Source organism: Patiria miniata, unplaced genomic scaffold, assembly GCF_015706575.1.
Source record: "Patiria miniata isolate m_02_andy unplaced genomic scaffold, ASM1570657v1 HiC_scaffold_28, whole genome shotgun sequence".
Taxonomy (NCBI): Eukaryota; Metazoa; Echinodermata; class Asteroidea; order Valvatida; family Asterinidae; genus Patiria; species Patiria miniata.
The window spans coordinates 4,747,014-4,763,854 of record NW_024037067.1 but is presented as its reverse complement, the minus strand read 5'-3'; the positions used below and the strand labels follow the sequence as shown (position 1 = coordinate 4,763,854).

The following is a 16,841-nucleotide window of genomic DNA, read 5'->3' as shown; positions in this document are numbered from 1 at the left end:
GAGTGCGGGCATGTACTGACTCGAAACATAACTTTACCGCGGTCCGTATAGGCCAAAAAAAGCCCAAAAAGTGGTGCGGCGACGCGGCTTTTTTTTTTTTTTTTACCTGATTTTTTTTGCCTCAAATATCGGCTGATGACTGCAAATGGTGCCCGACTAGACTTAGTGCAATACATGGGAGTCCAGAGAAGCCACATAAAGCTTATTCTCGATCATAACCCCATCTAGAAACACGTTAAAATTGTGCAGCAGCAGGATTCCAGTCAAACCAGTGAATTTGGCGGTTTTGAGACATCATCTTTCATTGAAAAAAAACCTTTTCATTTTGCCGACGCGCGTGGCTACGGCGACGCGCGCGCATGCCAGAAACCGGAGACTTTTTTTTTTTGCCATACGTCAAGATGCTGGAAAACTTGAAGCGCCCACTTGTGACTCTAAACAACAAAAGGCAGGCAAGACATCACTCGATACTTTCTAAGCTTTTTTCTATGCTTTTTCTTGATCACGTTTCGGAAGAAAATTTCTCTTTGCAAAACTGTGTGCTTCCGCAAGAAAAGAAACTTAAGGTCTAAAAACTTATTTCCAGTTGGGTTTTGTTACAAATTTCAAGCGGTTGTTGTTCACAAAAACGCAGGACCTGTTTACAAGATTTGTTGGGACCAAAACAGTTTTGAATAGATGAAGAAGCGGTAAATAATCCAATTGCATGCATAGTAGGCATAAGCAGCAAATATGGTATCGCAAAAGAGAAAGTGTGTGCACAGCAAGTTCAGTAACAGCTCAGAACAAATCGCATAGTTTTGAATACATGCATGTACAGTAACCTGTTCTGATAAACCCGATTGAAATCAAGGTTTGTTTGCCAAGAAATACATGAAATTGCTCCAAATTGAGTTTATATTCAAGTTTCTTTATAATGTTTCTTATGTTTTTCCAACCATCGCCACGCATTCCCTTTAATGTTTAGGTAGAGTTGAATAGAAATCAACTTGCATTATTCCGCTTACAGCTGTTTGTGAAAATATTGATTGTGTGTCACTTTGCGTTTTTACTGTAACAGGGCTTTTGTCCTGTGAGAATGGGTACTGATGCCAAGGAATTTAGGAGATAAAGGGCGAGTGACGCAAGCCAACACTGCGCTTGACTTGCCATCCTCAAAGGAACATTACTGCCCAACTGTAAATGCATAGCAATCATATTAAACGTGATTACATCGTGTTTACACCCAGGCACCGTAATAACATCCGTTTTTACGAAGTTTGTGGGCACAAAAAAAATATTGTGGTTCACTGAATGACGTTTAAAAAGAAAGAGGGGAATTTTTCTTTTTTGAAACCACGGCTTCATCTTCAGATTTATCTGCAGCTTCACAGAATTTAAGAAGTTTTTAACCCCTAGGTTTTTTTGCTAGGATGCAACCTCAATCCTGCAAAATCCTCCAACTTAGCTCCACGAAAAACATGGATACAGCCTCAATCCTCCCAAATCATGTTATTTCTTGCACTTGTTCATTGGAGGGGTGACTACTGCCTTAATCCTGCAAAATCCTCCAACAATCCCTGAAAATTACATTGACTGCAGGGCGGATGATTTTCAGAAGCAGTCCGGATGATTTGAGTATATCCCTACTGGATTAAATTGACACATGGCCAAGCATAAACAACACAAGGTACAGCCTAGACCTTGACATAACGCATCCTCCAAAATCAACTGTCACATTATTGCCAAACAGCGTGATTTCTTTGAAATCTTCCACTTATGCAAAGAGGATTTTGGAAGGTTGGGATAGTGTATAAAACCAAATGGAAATACTTTAAACTTGGTAGAGTTGATGTTCCTGAGGTAGAGGTTTGACCAATGGACCGATCCAGTAAGCACCGCCCCATGGTGTTCTGACCAATCACAGCTGTTATTTATGTCCGACGTGCGTGCACAAAAGTCCGACATGCGTGCACGCGCGCATGATGCCCGCGGCAGGAAAATGCAGTGTGGCATTGGAGAGGAGCACGTGTTAATTTGCCCAGTGTGCAGTGGGCGGGGCTTACTGGATCGGTCCATTGAGCTGAAGTATATATTTGAAGCCGGTGTCATATAAAACTCGGATCCTACGAAATTTGGTCTCTTTATACGGACTCTAATCCTCACATGTGCCCTCGCACTTTCCTAATATGTCCACACATGCAAGCGCAATACAACCAATGAGTTTGTATTTCACTACAGTCCAAATTTCACAGTACACCAGAACGAAGCCAAGGTTTCAAAATTTCACTGAACTTTTTTATAAAAAAACCCCAATGCTGCATGGAATGCGGAGTGCACATAATGACCGTACAGTGACAATAACTCACCTTACAGAATATTGACAAATTGGCAACAAAATATGGACCTCTCCAAACAGAAAGCACTTTTAAGTATTGAACAGAATCAATTTATTCATTATGTACTACCAGGCAATTTATTGACAGTATCTAAAACCCTATGTACACTTTCCAAATAGTGGTAACATGTACATTACAACCAATTAGCAAAGAGGTGAATGGCCGTCATGGGAGAATAACAATTATCATTTCATTTTCCATTCCATGCTGGACATTGTCGAATAAAAAACACAGTTGGGAAAGGGTTCACTAACTGCCTCTCGATGTTTCTGACACAGAAAAAAAAAATGCAACAAAATTTGTCAATTTCAAGGGTTAACAAAAAAAGTTGTGAACAGTTTGTAAAATTATCTGACAAAAAAAGTGGTCAGTCGTTTTAAACAGATATTCACTCATGAGGGAAATATGAAACAGACTTGAACACTTCTACAGCTTAATTTTAGAAGTTGAACAAAGAAACTGCCTGGAGCTGGGTTAGAACCTGGGACCTCCGGATTGCCGTTCCGGTGCTCTACCATCTGAGCTATCCAGCCCTACAGTATGTTGTCGGTCCCTCATTTTGTCAATGTCTTTGTTCAAGCGGCGCTAGTCAGAAGCCATAAATCCAGACATGCCATGTAGCCAGGGATCACACCCAAAGTCACGATGCTAGCAACATTTATGCAGTGAACCCGGGAAATAGCAAACGGGGATCACTTCTAAAGGTTGTCACAACATTTAGGTTGATCCCAAATTGACTGGTATCTGATTTATTGGCACTGTAAATTACACCAAGACCAAACCTTCAAAGGAAAAAAATAATTATACTGGTAAGAAATTTGGAAAAATAATGCAAAACTTTCAATACTTCTAAATTTCTCATATAGACCAATCAGGCTGCAGCCATTTTCTAAGGTGGCACTAGGGTCGCGCAAACGGTAGTGCGCACATACTTTGGGCTCCTTCAACCAATCATCTTCAAGAACGCGTGCAGTATTCGTGTGAGAGTGAATCCACCGCAGAAAAAGTTTCTAATTCTGGTCGCCGGATTCAGTAAACAATGCACTTTATTGAATTGCTTTTGTTAACAGAAGCTTGACAGACACAGACAAGAATCAAAGCAATGACTTTTAAATCGGGGTCAAACCGTCGCGTCAGTGCAACAAGGTCGTAACTCCATTCTGCAACAAAGTCGTATCTCGCACGAATACGCTCCGTGCAACAAGGTCGTATCTCGACGTCCATTGACTTTCTGTAACATCCAGGTTATTTTAAGTGAGATACGACCTTTTGACATTCTGAAACTCCCGTTTCACGTATGGCCCATTTTAGGAGATATGACCTTGTTGCACGGACATGACGAAATAATGAATTTCAGTCACCAATTGTCTATATTCAGGTCGAGAATACACCGGTATGTGGAAGCAGTCCATCTTCTCTTTGTATGGAATGCAGACCTGATACAAATCTGAAGTATAAATTATAACTTGATTACTCTAAACAATGGCAGGCTATGCATATATGCAATAGTTGCAGGGAAGTGCTTGCGAAGAGGTCAGATTTCGTCAACACTTCAGGGTATTCGACATTGTTTCCCAAAGATATTTCTACTCCGACAAAAATTGACTTGTTGACATTCAGCAACAGTCAGTTTTCCCAAATCTAGCTGTCCAAGATTTTAATAAAAATGAAGTAAAAACTGACAGATGGAATTATACAAGAGTGATTACAGTATAACTCACGTCTCCTCACCCTGTGGGACTGACATCAATCCTGACATCTCTTTCATGAACTGATCGTAGGCATCGTCCTTGGTTGCCGTAGGAACGGTTGGCTGAGCCTTAGGCACTGGCACTGACTTGATCATGTCCTCTTCTGCACCTGGACCAGTTTTCAGTCCTTTAGCCCTACCCTTGTCACGCTTGACGCGCAGGGACGTGGGCATGAATCGCGTCACGTCCGCCTGAAGGTTGCGGATCTGGGGTTTGGCCTCGATGGTCGCTGAGGATTTCTTTTCGATCAGACGGTCGTCCGGTTTCACGGGGAGTTTGTGGATGCTGGGCGGGGCACTGAGGACATTAGGGTTCTCATGCTGCTGCGGTTGCGGCATTCCTGGCACAGGGGGACGCAGCCTGGGCGGCATCATCCGCAGAGGGGGCCCCATCCCTGGCGGTGGGGGGAGCCGGTGAGGGGGCAGACCCGCACGCATCAATGGGGGTACACCTGGAGGTGGCCCCGGAGGAGGGGCGCGTGGTCGACCGGGCGGCGGGCCTGGGGGAAGCATTCGAGGCGGCAGGCCCCGGGGTGGGGGCACCCGAGCAAAGTTGGGCATCGGGAACCCTGGCGGGGGCCCAGGTGGAGGGCGAGCTGGCGGGCCGGGAGGGGGGCCTGGGGGCGCACCTGGGGGGTTGACTGCTGGGGGGCCTTGAGGTTCACCTTGAGGGGCGCGGGGTGGCATCAAACCCATGGGTGCCATCATGCTCCTCGGCTTATCTTCCTCTTTCTCTAGTTTCTTATTCTCTTCCTCTTCATGATCTTCCTCTTCTTCTTCCTCTGCATCATCTTCTTCAACCATCGGAACCTCCTGGCCTGCCATTCTCAGCATAGCGGCTTGCAGTGCAGACATTCCGGGCGGCAGTCGGCCTTCTTTTTTCATCTTGGAGCGTCCCATGGCTAGTCCTGGAATGATTAAGCAAGGAAACCGAGTTGGACAAATTTGAAAAAAAATTGCAGGAGTTGGTGCTGCTCCTTTTCTTATTTTCTGACACACCTGACATTTGTCTATGCTGTCAGTATTTTCAATCATGAATGACTCGCCCAACTTATGGACCCTAGTCATGAGGACGCCATTTCGGTATTGTTCCCTGAATGTATTTTATAAATTGTGAACTGTTGAATGGGATGGTGCCAGACTATTTTGTGCATTCTAGCCTCACTGTCATTTTTTTAAAATGTGGCTTAAAACATCAGGGTGTGTTTAATCACAAATTTTAAATTATTCATCAGAGCAGACTGGTATTAATTTGTAATTAACCTTATGTCATTGCTTTCATTTCTCTTCACAAGTTCCAAAAAATGAGGATTTTACTTCGCTTTAAATTTAATATGGCCAACTCATGAATAAAGCCCATAGAAGTAGGGCAAGCTACTTTAATCGCATTTAAACTCCACTTTTAGAGCAAGTGCAATGCAATTGCTGACCTACTGCCATGCTCAAGGCAATTCAGTTACGCATCAGTGGCAGTTAGAATGGGCCTTGTTTGACTTAATTTAGTCTCCGAGTTTTTTAATAAATGATGACAAATGAAAGTTCTTGAAAAGTTTGTCGAATAAGATTTTCACGGGGTTTTCAGAGTCTCAATACCTAGGTCCCATACTGTATCTCACTCATCATCCTTCATTGTCCGCACATCCAAATTGTGGAACTCTCTACCACAATCGTGCTTCCCACCATTCTACAGACCACAGTCTTCCAAGAGCTTCATCAACAAGCTCGATCTCATATCACTTTCTTAGAATCACTTTACTAGTGAGTCTCACTTCCTTTGTCAAGTGTCCTATCTTCCTTCCTTGAAAGTCCAGCCTCATATGTATGAAGATAAATGCACGGTCAGAAACACAGGGGCGCGCCCCTTCTCTTAGCGATAGGTGTTGGGTTCTTGATGGGTTCTCTTACGTGCATTATACAACGCATGGGACCGACGTCCCATCCGAAGGACAAAGCAATAATGGTTAAGTGCCTTACTTAAGGACACAAGTGTCAAACACCGGGACTCGAACCCACACTCTGCTGATCAGAAACACCACAGCTTGAGTCCGGTGCTCTTAACCGCTTGGTCCATTTGGACCACAGGTGCTTCCTGCCTTTTCTTGGCATTTCTACTTAAGAAAAGGATTAGGGGTACAACAACAATGGCTCCCACCTTCTCTGTCTGTTTGCTCCAAGTTTTCAGCATCCATCTCCTGTTCGTCGTCATCGTCCTCTTTGTCTGTGTTGTCCTCGTCACCTTCGTCCTCGGTTTCCGATGACGATGAGGATGAAGACCCGTCGTCCATGTTCTCCTCGTCTTCCATGTCTGACACGTCTGTGGAAGTACAGAAAGAGGAGTGAGTGGGTCTCTTTTAAATAATAACAACAGGCATGTATATTGCGCTTTTAAAACGGTTATCAAAGCACTTTGAAATTCTTACTACCCCTGTTCAAGGGGCAAACACTCCTGAAACCTTGTCAACTCCCTAGAGAGCATACGCGGCCGGAAGGCAGCCGTTTCAGTGCTCTTGGCCGTAATAAACCTCTCACAGTAACCAACTCTGTTCTCACAGGTACCCATTTACTCCTGAGGAGAGAAAAGCAATGAGTGATAAAGTGCCTTGCTCAGGAGCACAGGCGCCAAAACCCAGAGCAGGACTCGAACCCGCAATCTGCAGAATTACCCGCAGACCACAAATTCAATGCTCCAGGCCACTAGGCCACGGCACTCCACCTAATTTCGAACACCTCATTTTCAAACGACTTTTATAATGTAAAGTAAAGACCAAGAACTTTCCCCTCACCCTCATCTGGATTGTAGGCTTCACCTTCCTCTTCCGGCGCCACACCCGTGAAGGAGACCCTTGGGGGAGATCTGGGTGCGTAGGGAGTGGTCGCATACGGTGGCAGACCTGGTGGGGGACCTGGGGGCTTCTTGCCCGGCGGAAGCCCCGGAAAGAGGCTGGGAGGGGGACCCGGTGGGGGACCGGGTGGGGGCAATGGCATGCTGAAAAGGAGTAGCCAACAAAAAAACAAATTCACCTGTTAATTGGTTTGACAGGTGCAGGAGTGAAATTATGGTTGAGCATCAGCTGTTTTCCAACCCTTTAAAAGGAATTAAAAAGTGGTGGGACTTTTATTCAGATTTTTAAAAATTTGGTTTGAATTATAATATATGGTTTCGATTTTGAAAACCAGATATTTGAAATAAACCTTAAAATAAAATTGAGCATTCCATTTCTTGTGACACATGCTAAAGAAAACAACTGGAACATCCCCTAATTTGCTTCATGGTCGCTGATTGTAACTTGATATACTTGCTAATAGTCTTCATGGTGTATGAACAGACTGCCCATCCAACTTATCAGAGCGTTCCGATCCATTTTGTTCAACATTACAGCTCTGGAGTGTTTTTGAAAAGGCCCAGTAGTCACTGAATCCTGCAAACTATACCCAGTCATTGGGAGGACATTTCATGTGGAATGAACAGCAACTGATCCTATTTGTGACCTGTTCTGTCAAAAGCAGACGCCTCTGGGCAGAGGTTGAAATTGAGATAGGGCAAAAAAACGCTGTGGGGGTGATTTTTTTCAAATTTTTGCATATTTGTAATCCTGAACATGTCTAAAATATACTATAAAAGTTTGAAACCCTAATTTGAACTCTAAATATAGTATTTTTGATGATTTGTTAAAATCAGTTAAAGAAATTACTGTTTTGTGACGTTCGTGGCCATTTTCTCCGTTTTCTACCTCTCGACACAATGAACTTCAAAATAGCATAACTCTGCCCAGGAATGACCAATTTCAAAAATTAAACCACCTATTAAAAGGAAAAAGAACATTTTTTAACAATATGCAAAAACCTCATTTTTGACCTTATGCCCAGAAAAGTCTGATTTTGACAGAACAGGTCACATATGTCTTGATAATATCCATGGAACATGCATGAGAGGTTTCAGTGTTTTCTTACCCATAGGATGACGTTCTTTTGAGTATGGAGGGGGGCTGGGCGCCTGGCAGAGGGATATCTTGAGGCAGTGGGATGAGCGATGGAACTGGAAAAAAAAGGAGTTGTAAACAATATTCTTGATTTGTTTCAACAGTCAATAATCAACGATCAACAAGGAATCGTTTGTGACACCGCAGAAATTAGGAACTGGGCAGGGGTCAGTGGTGGATACAGGGGGGGGGGGGGGGGTGGGGGGTGCGGAGGAGCGGGGTCACTGGTGGAAATACATCACACGCATACCTTGTTCATTACAAGAAACGGACAAATATGGCAGTCGGACAGCGGAAAATATCAAGTGGACCCCAAAACACCACAAATTTATTTGAAGTCTAAACCTAATTTAGTTATTGATCTCAGTGCGACTTTCGAGATTATATTTCCAGATCGACGTTGCTACTTTTTGCAATTTACGGAAAAGCCGTTGATCTCAAAAAGAAAACTCGGTCCAAAAAAGGGCATTTTTGTCAATGGCGGCTACAGCCGTTGCTAGGGACATCACGTGAGGATCATGATGGCCCATGTTTGAGCGTTTGATTAGCTCGGCTGTCATGGCTTTTGCCTGGCTGCCTTTACCCGAGTCGACCTGGGTGAGCTAATGAAACACATCCATAAAGTGTGGCCTCATTTGGTATGTATATGTAAGTGCTCTACATACCCCCAGGACCGACACACAAAGGGAAACAACAGATCCTTTCAGTCCTCGGGAGTTGGGTCTTTTGTTGGAAACGGTCCTCTGTAGTAAGTTTGCGTGCTTAGTCTATGGGAGAGTGTTATATTACAGGGACAAAGGGAACACAAAGCATTGTCCCCGAGAGTAAAGTAAAACAAGAGTGTGTTTTACAAAGTATTATCTTACCGTCTGGAGTTTCTGGGAGTGGGATGGACTCCACGTTGACTTGTCTGGCATCTCGAATGGCCTCTGTGCATACAAAAGACAAAAATATTGCTGAAATTGTCTAAAATAGTTTAAAAAAATTGTCTTAATCCACAACTACAGTATTAATCTTTGCATTAGTGTGGATTTTAGTTCTGATTAAACATAGCACTTACTTGCTACCATGAATAAAAAAAGAAATATTCATCCAAATTTTTGCTGTAGTAGAATCAACTCGAAATTCAATGGTGTCAAACGTACTCAGACGAATTTGATTTTTTATGCAATCAGTAATTAATTTTTAAGTTGAAAGTAACAACGGAACTGTTGAACATTGTTTGAAATAAACTATATCTCAATATAAAATACAGATAATAAGACTCAGAATAAGACACATTTCATTTTGTGGCATTTGGACCGTTTTGCAATTTTTGGCATTGAGGTTTCTAATTTTGTGGAACTGCCCTCTACTGATGAGCACTTATCGCCATCTCACCAAATTTCCTCAGTTTTTCGGCTCTCTTCTTTTCGTAGTCCACCTCCATGGCCTTGAACTCCACGTACATGTCAGGGTCCTCCCGCCTCTGTGGAAGGTATCAACAAACAAGTGTTGACAGCAGTTTCTTTAATTTAGGATCATGTAAATCATATCAGGATCATATATGGGAAACTGCCCGGGTCTACTTTAACCGTATTTCCCTAGGCCTTTTTGCAAAGATGTAGCCTCAATCCTGCAAAATCCTCCAATTGGCCTCATGGAAAAAAATAGCCTCAATCCTGCAAATTCCTCCATTGTTTCTTAAATATGGTCCAAGGAGGGGTGACCACTGCCTGAATCCTGCAAAATCCTGTGGCAGGGACTGTCAGTATGTTGAGGCTTGGCCAGTGACATCCTGGAGCAGTACAGAGGATTTCAAGCATAATCCAGGCCTATATTATTGTATGCATAGCTGAGCAAAACAACACAAGGTCCGGCCCAAGACCTTGACAAAGTGCATCCTACGAAATCAGTATTATGCACTTTTGCCATGTAACCTCAATCCTCCAAATTCCTCCACTTTGGCAAAAAGGATTTTGAAGGATTTGGGGCAGTTAGGATTAAATCAAAATGAAATTGTACATGAAAATTGACTCAGGGCAAGCAGGCACATTCGGTCATGCTTCACTGCTCTGCACAGTGCTGGTTTGTCTGCACCAACTCCCTGTGTGACTCAATTCTTGTACCCTTTATAAGCCATCGCTTGAAACTGACCTGCAGGGTTTTTGAAGGGTTTTACATACTGCTCTGAATATTGACCACCCACTAGGAGCCTTAATCTACTGGGGCGAGCATTATGTGTGGTTCGGGTGTCATAAACTCTCAAGGATAATTTTAAGTAAACTCGTACAAAAAGAAAAGAGACAAATTCTATTAATAAGAATAGTACTCACATAAAGCTTGAGAACCCTCTCCAAGGTCTCCTTGAGTTTCTTCCTTTTGTCTTTAATGACCTTCTCGTTTAATTCCGTCACTGTCTCCGGGTTCAGCTCTAAAAATGAATTTTTCAAAAAATGAAGGATTTTCAACAAAACTCATTTAAAAAAAAGTAACTCGACCAGAAGAGAAATGTAGACAACTATTTTTTAGCTTGATGCTAATTCCCTACACCCTGCAGATTTATAAAATATGAAAAATGACAAAAGTAAAGGAGGTCTTGTTCCTTCTTCCCCCCAACACTTTTTTAACCCGAACCCCCTAAAGCCCTTTTCACACTAGACAAATCTCAGGGTTGACGCAGGGTTGAAACATGCATCATTTCACACTTGAAGAATTTTAACCCTGCGTCAACCCAGAGATTGATTTCACCCAGGGTTTGAACTCAACCCTGCTCCAGACCAGGGTTGAGATTTTCAACCTATGTTGAAATTCTTGCCAGGGTTCAAAACAGTAGTAACTGAGCATGATCAGCTTGATTTGTATTAAACAAGTGTGAAACAATGCGGATTGAACGCAGAGTTGAAAATCAAAAACTCGACCCGGGGCGGCACAGGGTTCGCCCAGGGGTGAGTTCCACCCAGGTTGAGAGGCTCTAGTGAAACAAGGGCTTCAGGACTCTTTCGGGGTTCAAGATCCCTCCACCATAAAATGTTGATTCTCCCCCCTCCCCCAACCTCCTACTGAAAGCAAAAATCCTGCCAATGCCACTGTCCATACCAAGTTCGTCCAGAGCTTCCATATCATAGAAGATGCTCTTGGGGTCTTTGGTCTTCAGTACAGCACTGCGAACCATCATGCGCTGCTTCTTGTTCTGTTGATATAAAGCAAACCATCAAAGTTCAATTCAATACTGATTCCGTGCACAAACATTGCAGGGCGTTTGTTTTTACCACTTTCAAAAACTCTGGTGGTGGGACACACAGTATTCGTGCGCTGCTTCATGCGAACTTTGCATACGGTGCGAAGTACGCGTGAGCTTATGTGCACAAACCCATGGTGTCTATGTTGGTGAAGGAAAATGGTCCAGCTGGGGGGTGCCCACGTGGTGCTGATGATCCATGTTGTTTCGATGTAGTCGCACAGCTGGATCAAGGGTGGTGAGTTTGCTCCTTCCTGCAACTTGTAAAATGCCCCGGGATGTGTTCGTGAGGCAAGAACAGCAAGGCCATCAACGTACTGCCTGACGGAGACATCGGTGTTGAACGGGATGATGAGACCAATTTTTTGACAATGGCGCCAAACTGCTTGATTCCAATGGAACAGGCACCCTCTCACATGCTTCTCAGGAAAGACACGCCAGATGGCTGACCACATCCCAGATTCGAAGTGGACAACCATCTCTTCCATCTTAGAACCGCTGGATGGTAGCTTCTTCTTCAGGCGCTTCAAGACCTTCTTGTAGTCGCGTTTGGTGCGACTAGACATCATGACAAACGCTAAAATGAACTTGTTTCTGCTGTCCCCCTTAACAAATGCATGAACGCTTAACAACTGCTGGAAGGGACGCTTGATAATCTTGAAGGTGCCGGCCAAGTACCATGTCTTAGCTCCGTCCAAGACTGCAAGCTGGTTTTCGGTATAGATCAAGATGTGCCGAGAGTTTCCCATCCGGACGTCAGCCTGGAGGAAGCCATCCGGCACACTTGAGGAGACGATGTCAAAGCCCAGGTCGGTGGGTCTGGTGGACGCTGGCTTTGGCGAGCCCAGTTGTAAATGCGGACGAGGTTGCATGGCTTGGGACAAGTGGGGACATCAGCAGCCGCAACATCTGTGAGCACCCCCTCGACAATGGTACCAGCGGAACGGAAGATGTTGGCCCTTGCCATCATCTTCAGATCCCTCTTCACCTCGACTTGGACGTCTGCACCGGGATTACAAGGATGAAGATGTTCCTGATGACGTCCAAACCAGAAGGAGTCGCAGTGCTGCAAGATCAAAACTGGGCATCGGAAATGCTTGTTTCGTACACTGCACACCCACGAAGAAAACTCAGAAGCCGGGTCTATGGTTTAGGTGAAGCCGTTGGAGTCCGCAAGAACCTTCTTCTGTGCGTGAGAGTCAGGTGACCAGGTGATGTGTTCACCCCAGTAGTTTTCCCCAACTCTCTCTATGTAATCACCGAGTGTTGAGAAGGCTTGGACTATTTTTCCATAATAAAAATGGCAACGTACCTTTTTCAGCTCCCTTTTCCTTGCCTCTTTACCTAAGAAAAATAGCAAAGAAATAAATAATCTACTGAAATATCACCTCACAATTATACATAACAACAATAGGTTTCCCCCAAAATCTTTCTTGATGACACCTTTATAAATTGTGATTAAAAATGTAGCTTTTTACTTTTTTTACGGCTCATTTTATTGTTTGATTGTTATCTGCCATTTATATTAAAAAACGACATAGGCCCTAAAGCATGAATGAGGACAAAGAATTGGAGGTGTGAGTTTTTTGCATGCCAGTCATAATCAGCACTCCAAATTGTATGTAAAATAAAGAAAGTGGATATTTTGCCGGAGGTAATGACGGCAAACTAACGATTACTAAAGGTTTGCTGGTGGCAATCCATATCAACAGAGGGCGCTGTACTCTTTAAAATAGGGCTGAATTAAAAGATGTATTAGATTCCCACCAAAAGTTGTGTAGCACGTTTGGTGTAGTGGTTAAGCAAAGGCTCTAGTAAGCGGGATGACTCGCGTTCGATTCGGACTGCATCACATTTTAAAGTTTTTTTTTCTCATCCCCAAATAAATAAGAATATTCTTCTTTTATTATTTTAACATGTCTCAAACGTTTTTTGCAGAGTATTACATTTTCTTTTTCAGATTTGTGGCTCTGGAGGATTTTTTTTAAAAGGGAAATAAGGTCCGAAATTATAAAATGGTCTGAATCCCATCTTGTGAATACGAGGTAACAACGATAATTTTGGCATGGAGCCAGACTAAAACTTGTCACCGGAAAATGTTCAAGTACAAAAAAACAGTAACTGCGCATGTTCAGTGCATATCCGGCAAACTAACGTTTACTAAAGGTTTGCCGTCTCCGGCAAAATATACACTGCCTAAAATAAAACATTCTGCATGATCGATGAAACATACACATCTCACATGTTTCAGGTACAAAAACGTCTCTGCTTTGAATCATATTTTCTTAGCATTGCAGAATCTGACAGAATCCAAATTTGAATGAAAATATGGACAGAATGTAGCCACTTTATTTGGTTGTGTACAAAGTCAGTAGGGCCTCGGCCTATGGAGAGTTGTATGCATTTCAAAAATTGTATTTCTCTTTTCTAACAAAACTTGAAAATGTTTCCCAGTCCCAGATTCATGTTTTTTCCCCACATTTTTATGATGACTGACCTTTACTGAGATAATATAGAGTGAAAAAGTGGTCCTACTTAACTGCGTCAACAAGCGTCAACAAGCGTCAAGGGTCGTCAACAAGTATCAACAAATTTTGTATATGCTTTTGAACATTAAAAGTAGCTTTATATGGTAGAAAAAGCAATACAGAACATCTTCTACATATATCAGTTAAAGTTAAAATTATTTCAAAAGTTTTTTTTTTCAACGCACGACTCTGTCGAGTTTGTGTTGGCTGCCATTTTGTTTACGTGAAGCTAGCCGTACTACGCATGCGTGAAGTGTACGGAGCGATACTACACATGCGCGAAGTGAACAGCGCTATCCAAACAAGATGGCGGCCATCACTAATCAGAAAACTTGTCGTACATTTCACGTTCAAAAAACAAGTTTTTAAATAATTTCTACTAATTGATATTGTAGAAGATGTTCTTTTATGGCAGTGTATATTTTGCCGGAGACGGCAAACCTTTAGTAAACGTTAGTTTGCCAGATATGCACTGAACATGCGCAGTTACTGTTTTTTTTTACTTAAAACTTTTTCCGGTGACAAGTTTTAGTCTGGCTCCATGCCAAAATTATCGTTGTTACCTCGTATTCACAAGATGGGATTCAGACCATTTTATAATTTCGGACTTTATTTCCCTTTTTAAAAAAATCCTCCAGACCTACAAATCTGAAAAAGAAAATGTAATACTCTGCAAAAAATGTTTGAGACATGTTAACATAATAAAAGAAGAATATTCTTATTTATTTGGGGATGAGAAAAAAAAACTTAAAAATGTGGTGCGGTCGGATTCGAACGCGAGTCATCCCGCTTACTAGAGCATTTGCTTAACCACTACACCAAACGTGCTACACAACTTTTGGTGGGAATTTAATACATCTTATAATTCAGCTCTATTTCAAAGAGTACAGCGCCCTCTGTTGATATGGATTGCCGCCGGCAAACCTTTAGTAATCGTTAGTTTGCCGTCATTACCTCCGGCAAAATATCCACTATCTTCTTTTATTGCTTTTTCTCTATATAATTAAGCTACCTTTAAATTTAATGTTCAAAAGCATATACAAAATTGACGTTTGTTGAAGCTTGATGACGCAGTTTAGTAGGCCCCTGAAAAAGTGGCGTCAGAATGCACTTTTTTTTTCTCACGAAACTAGTGCAACGTCAATGAACATAATTGTCGTCGCAAATGAAGTGCCTGGCCTGCAGAGTATGTTTTTCAACAGTATAAAGTTATCATCACACTTACGTGCTTGATCAGTAGGATTCATATACTTTCCACTTTTTGTGGTATTTATTGACCGACGACCCATCTTTGCAAATAATGCCAACTGCTAGCTTCAGTTGAGCTTGAAGAAAATACAACTTCTTGATCGGCTGTTCTCGTGGAGTCGTGGATATGTCGTGACAAAGAAAACCAAAGAGGGCGCTGTTTATGTCTTCACGGGTCGCTCGCTCGGTGGCGCTCTACACTTTTTTTTTGCAAGCTATGGAAGACCAACGTAAATAATAACTGGGATACGTGTTTGTTTCCAAACCATAGAGCAATATTAAATTAATTTAATATAGCTCTATGATCCAAACAAATCAACGGGTCGTTAAACATACAACATAAACAATCACAGCTACCGAAGACTTAATAAAAATAACGCTTTCTGTTGTTGACCACGGCTTAAATTTATGCCAATTTAATTTCTACAATTTTGTGCAGTTTACCAAAAAAACAAAAAATCTGCAGTGATGATTGACTTAACAGTCAATCATTAAAAAACTGTATAAAACTCTTTTTTTTAAAACAAAACTGTATCCACTCGATAGGCCTAAAATCCAGTTTCCTGCTAGAGATGTATAAAAACTGCGTTGGCCCAGCAGGCTACTGCAAAAAAAACTGCTTGTGTATAACAACAGTATGTAAAGTTTCTAATTAAAAATATAATGATTATAACGATTAATTTCAAATAAACCTAACTGCTGGAGACTTTATCCATAGCTAGCTACATGTGACCGATAACTGTTTTGTGTGTGTCAAAATGCATGTTTCGTTGTATAAACATGTAGCCTACAGTCAGGTTCAGTAAGCATTCATTCAAAGAACATGAACAGCAACCAAGATTCTTATATCCGTTGGAATGAAGAATTGTCCAACGTTCAACCTTCAATATGCCTACCTGTTTTCTTCTCAGATGGAGCACCTTTCTACGGAGCCCCTAAAAGGGACGTTCAATTTTTTTTTTCTCGTGCGCACGAGACATAATATGGTGCGCTCGAGATAAAAAAATATTGAATGTCCCTTTAGGGACGCCGTACCTTTCCATGTCGATAAGTCTCTTAAAATTAAGGTAAAGTCAACTATATTATTTGCGCTGATATTCAAGCTCAATGAAATTGGAACCCGGCCAAGATGGAGAAAAAAGGGGATGTGTTTACAAGCCTATTCCATTGTATTTCGGCCCTAGACTGGATCCCGCATTATGAACAATTTCCAAAGCGACCAACGCACCCGACCAAAATAGACCATGTGCCCTGTTAGCAACGGCCTGGCAACCCAAACATTTCAGCTACTTTTCCCACGTTATTTGGCTCGCATCAAACAGTGCATGTCAACACTTATAAACCACTCATATTCCAGGAGATATCAAGCAGTATACAGAGGAGAACCGATTGCTGAAAGTTGGCATCACGCGGGAATGACAGTCTAAAGCATCCTGTAAAATTGTGGCTCCTGGTGTGCTGAAATTTTCAAGAAAAATTCTATTTTTCAACGCTGGTCGGCCGACCAGCGCTGGAGAAAACTGGCTATTTTCAAAAACTACTCCATATTTCTTATTCCACATTTTCTTTGCAATTGATTACACACCTGTGAACGGGTACAAGCCAGCTAAATTGATACTCTGGCCATACAATTCCCCAAAGTCTATAAATTGCTCCATTTCATCTTAAGTGGGGTCAGGGAACCAGACTACAAGAATATAATTGGTTTTCTTGGTTTTTCCAGCATCTACAAGCCAA

General features: G+C 42.3%; 1 protein-coding gene across 1 annotated transcript; it reads right to left on the bottom strand.

Moving 5' to 3' along the window:
• Positions 1 to 3,111: 3,111 nt before the first annotated feature.
• Positions 3,112 to 15,239, bottom strand: LOC119734891 (WW domain-binding protein 11-like). Its single transcript, XM_038208515.1, has 10 exons — positions 15,082 to 15,239; positions 12,641 to 12,672; positions 11,187 to 11,280; positions 10,424 to 10,521; positions 9,489 to 9,576; positions 8,975 to 9,037; positions 8,080 to 8,164; positions 6,912 to 7,114; positions 6,281 to 6,442; positions 3,112 to 5,036 (listed from the first exon to the last, which is right to left on the bottom strand). The coding sequence occupies exons 1-10, from the start codon at positions 15,143 to 15,145 to the stop codon at positions 4,096 to 4,098; spliced, it is 1,830 nt and encodes a 609-aa protein (XP_038064443.1). The 5' UTR covers positions 15,146 to 15,239; the 3' UTR covers positions 3,112 to 4,095.
• Positions 15,240 to 16,841: the final 1,602 nt, after the last annotated feature.

What these genes read in the sequence shown, in the direction of transcription:
- LOC119734891 (XM_038208515.1), bottom strand. Translation starts at nt 15,145, where the DNA reads ATGGGTCGTCGGTCAATAAATACCACAAAAAGTGGAAAGTATATGAAT. An exon ending in GGAAGCTCTGGACGAACTTG is followed by an intron (nt 10,522 to 11,186) that starts GTATGGACAGTG and finishes ATTCATTTTTAG; the next exon opens with AGCTGAACCCGGAGACAGTG. An exon ending in AAAAGAACGTCATCCTATGG is followed by an intron (nt 7,115 to 8,079) that starts GTAAGAAAACAC and finishes ACTCCTTTTCAG; the next exon opens with CATGCCATTGCCCCCACCCG.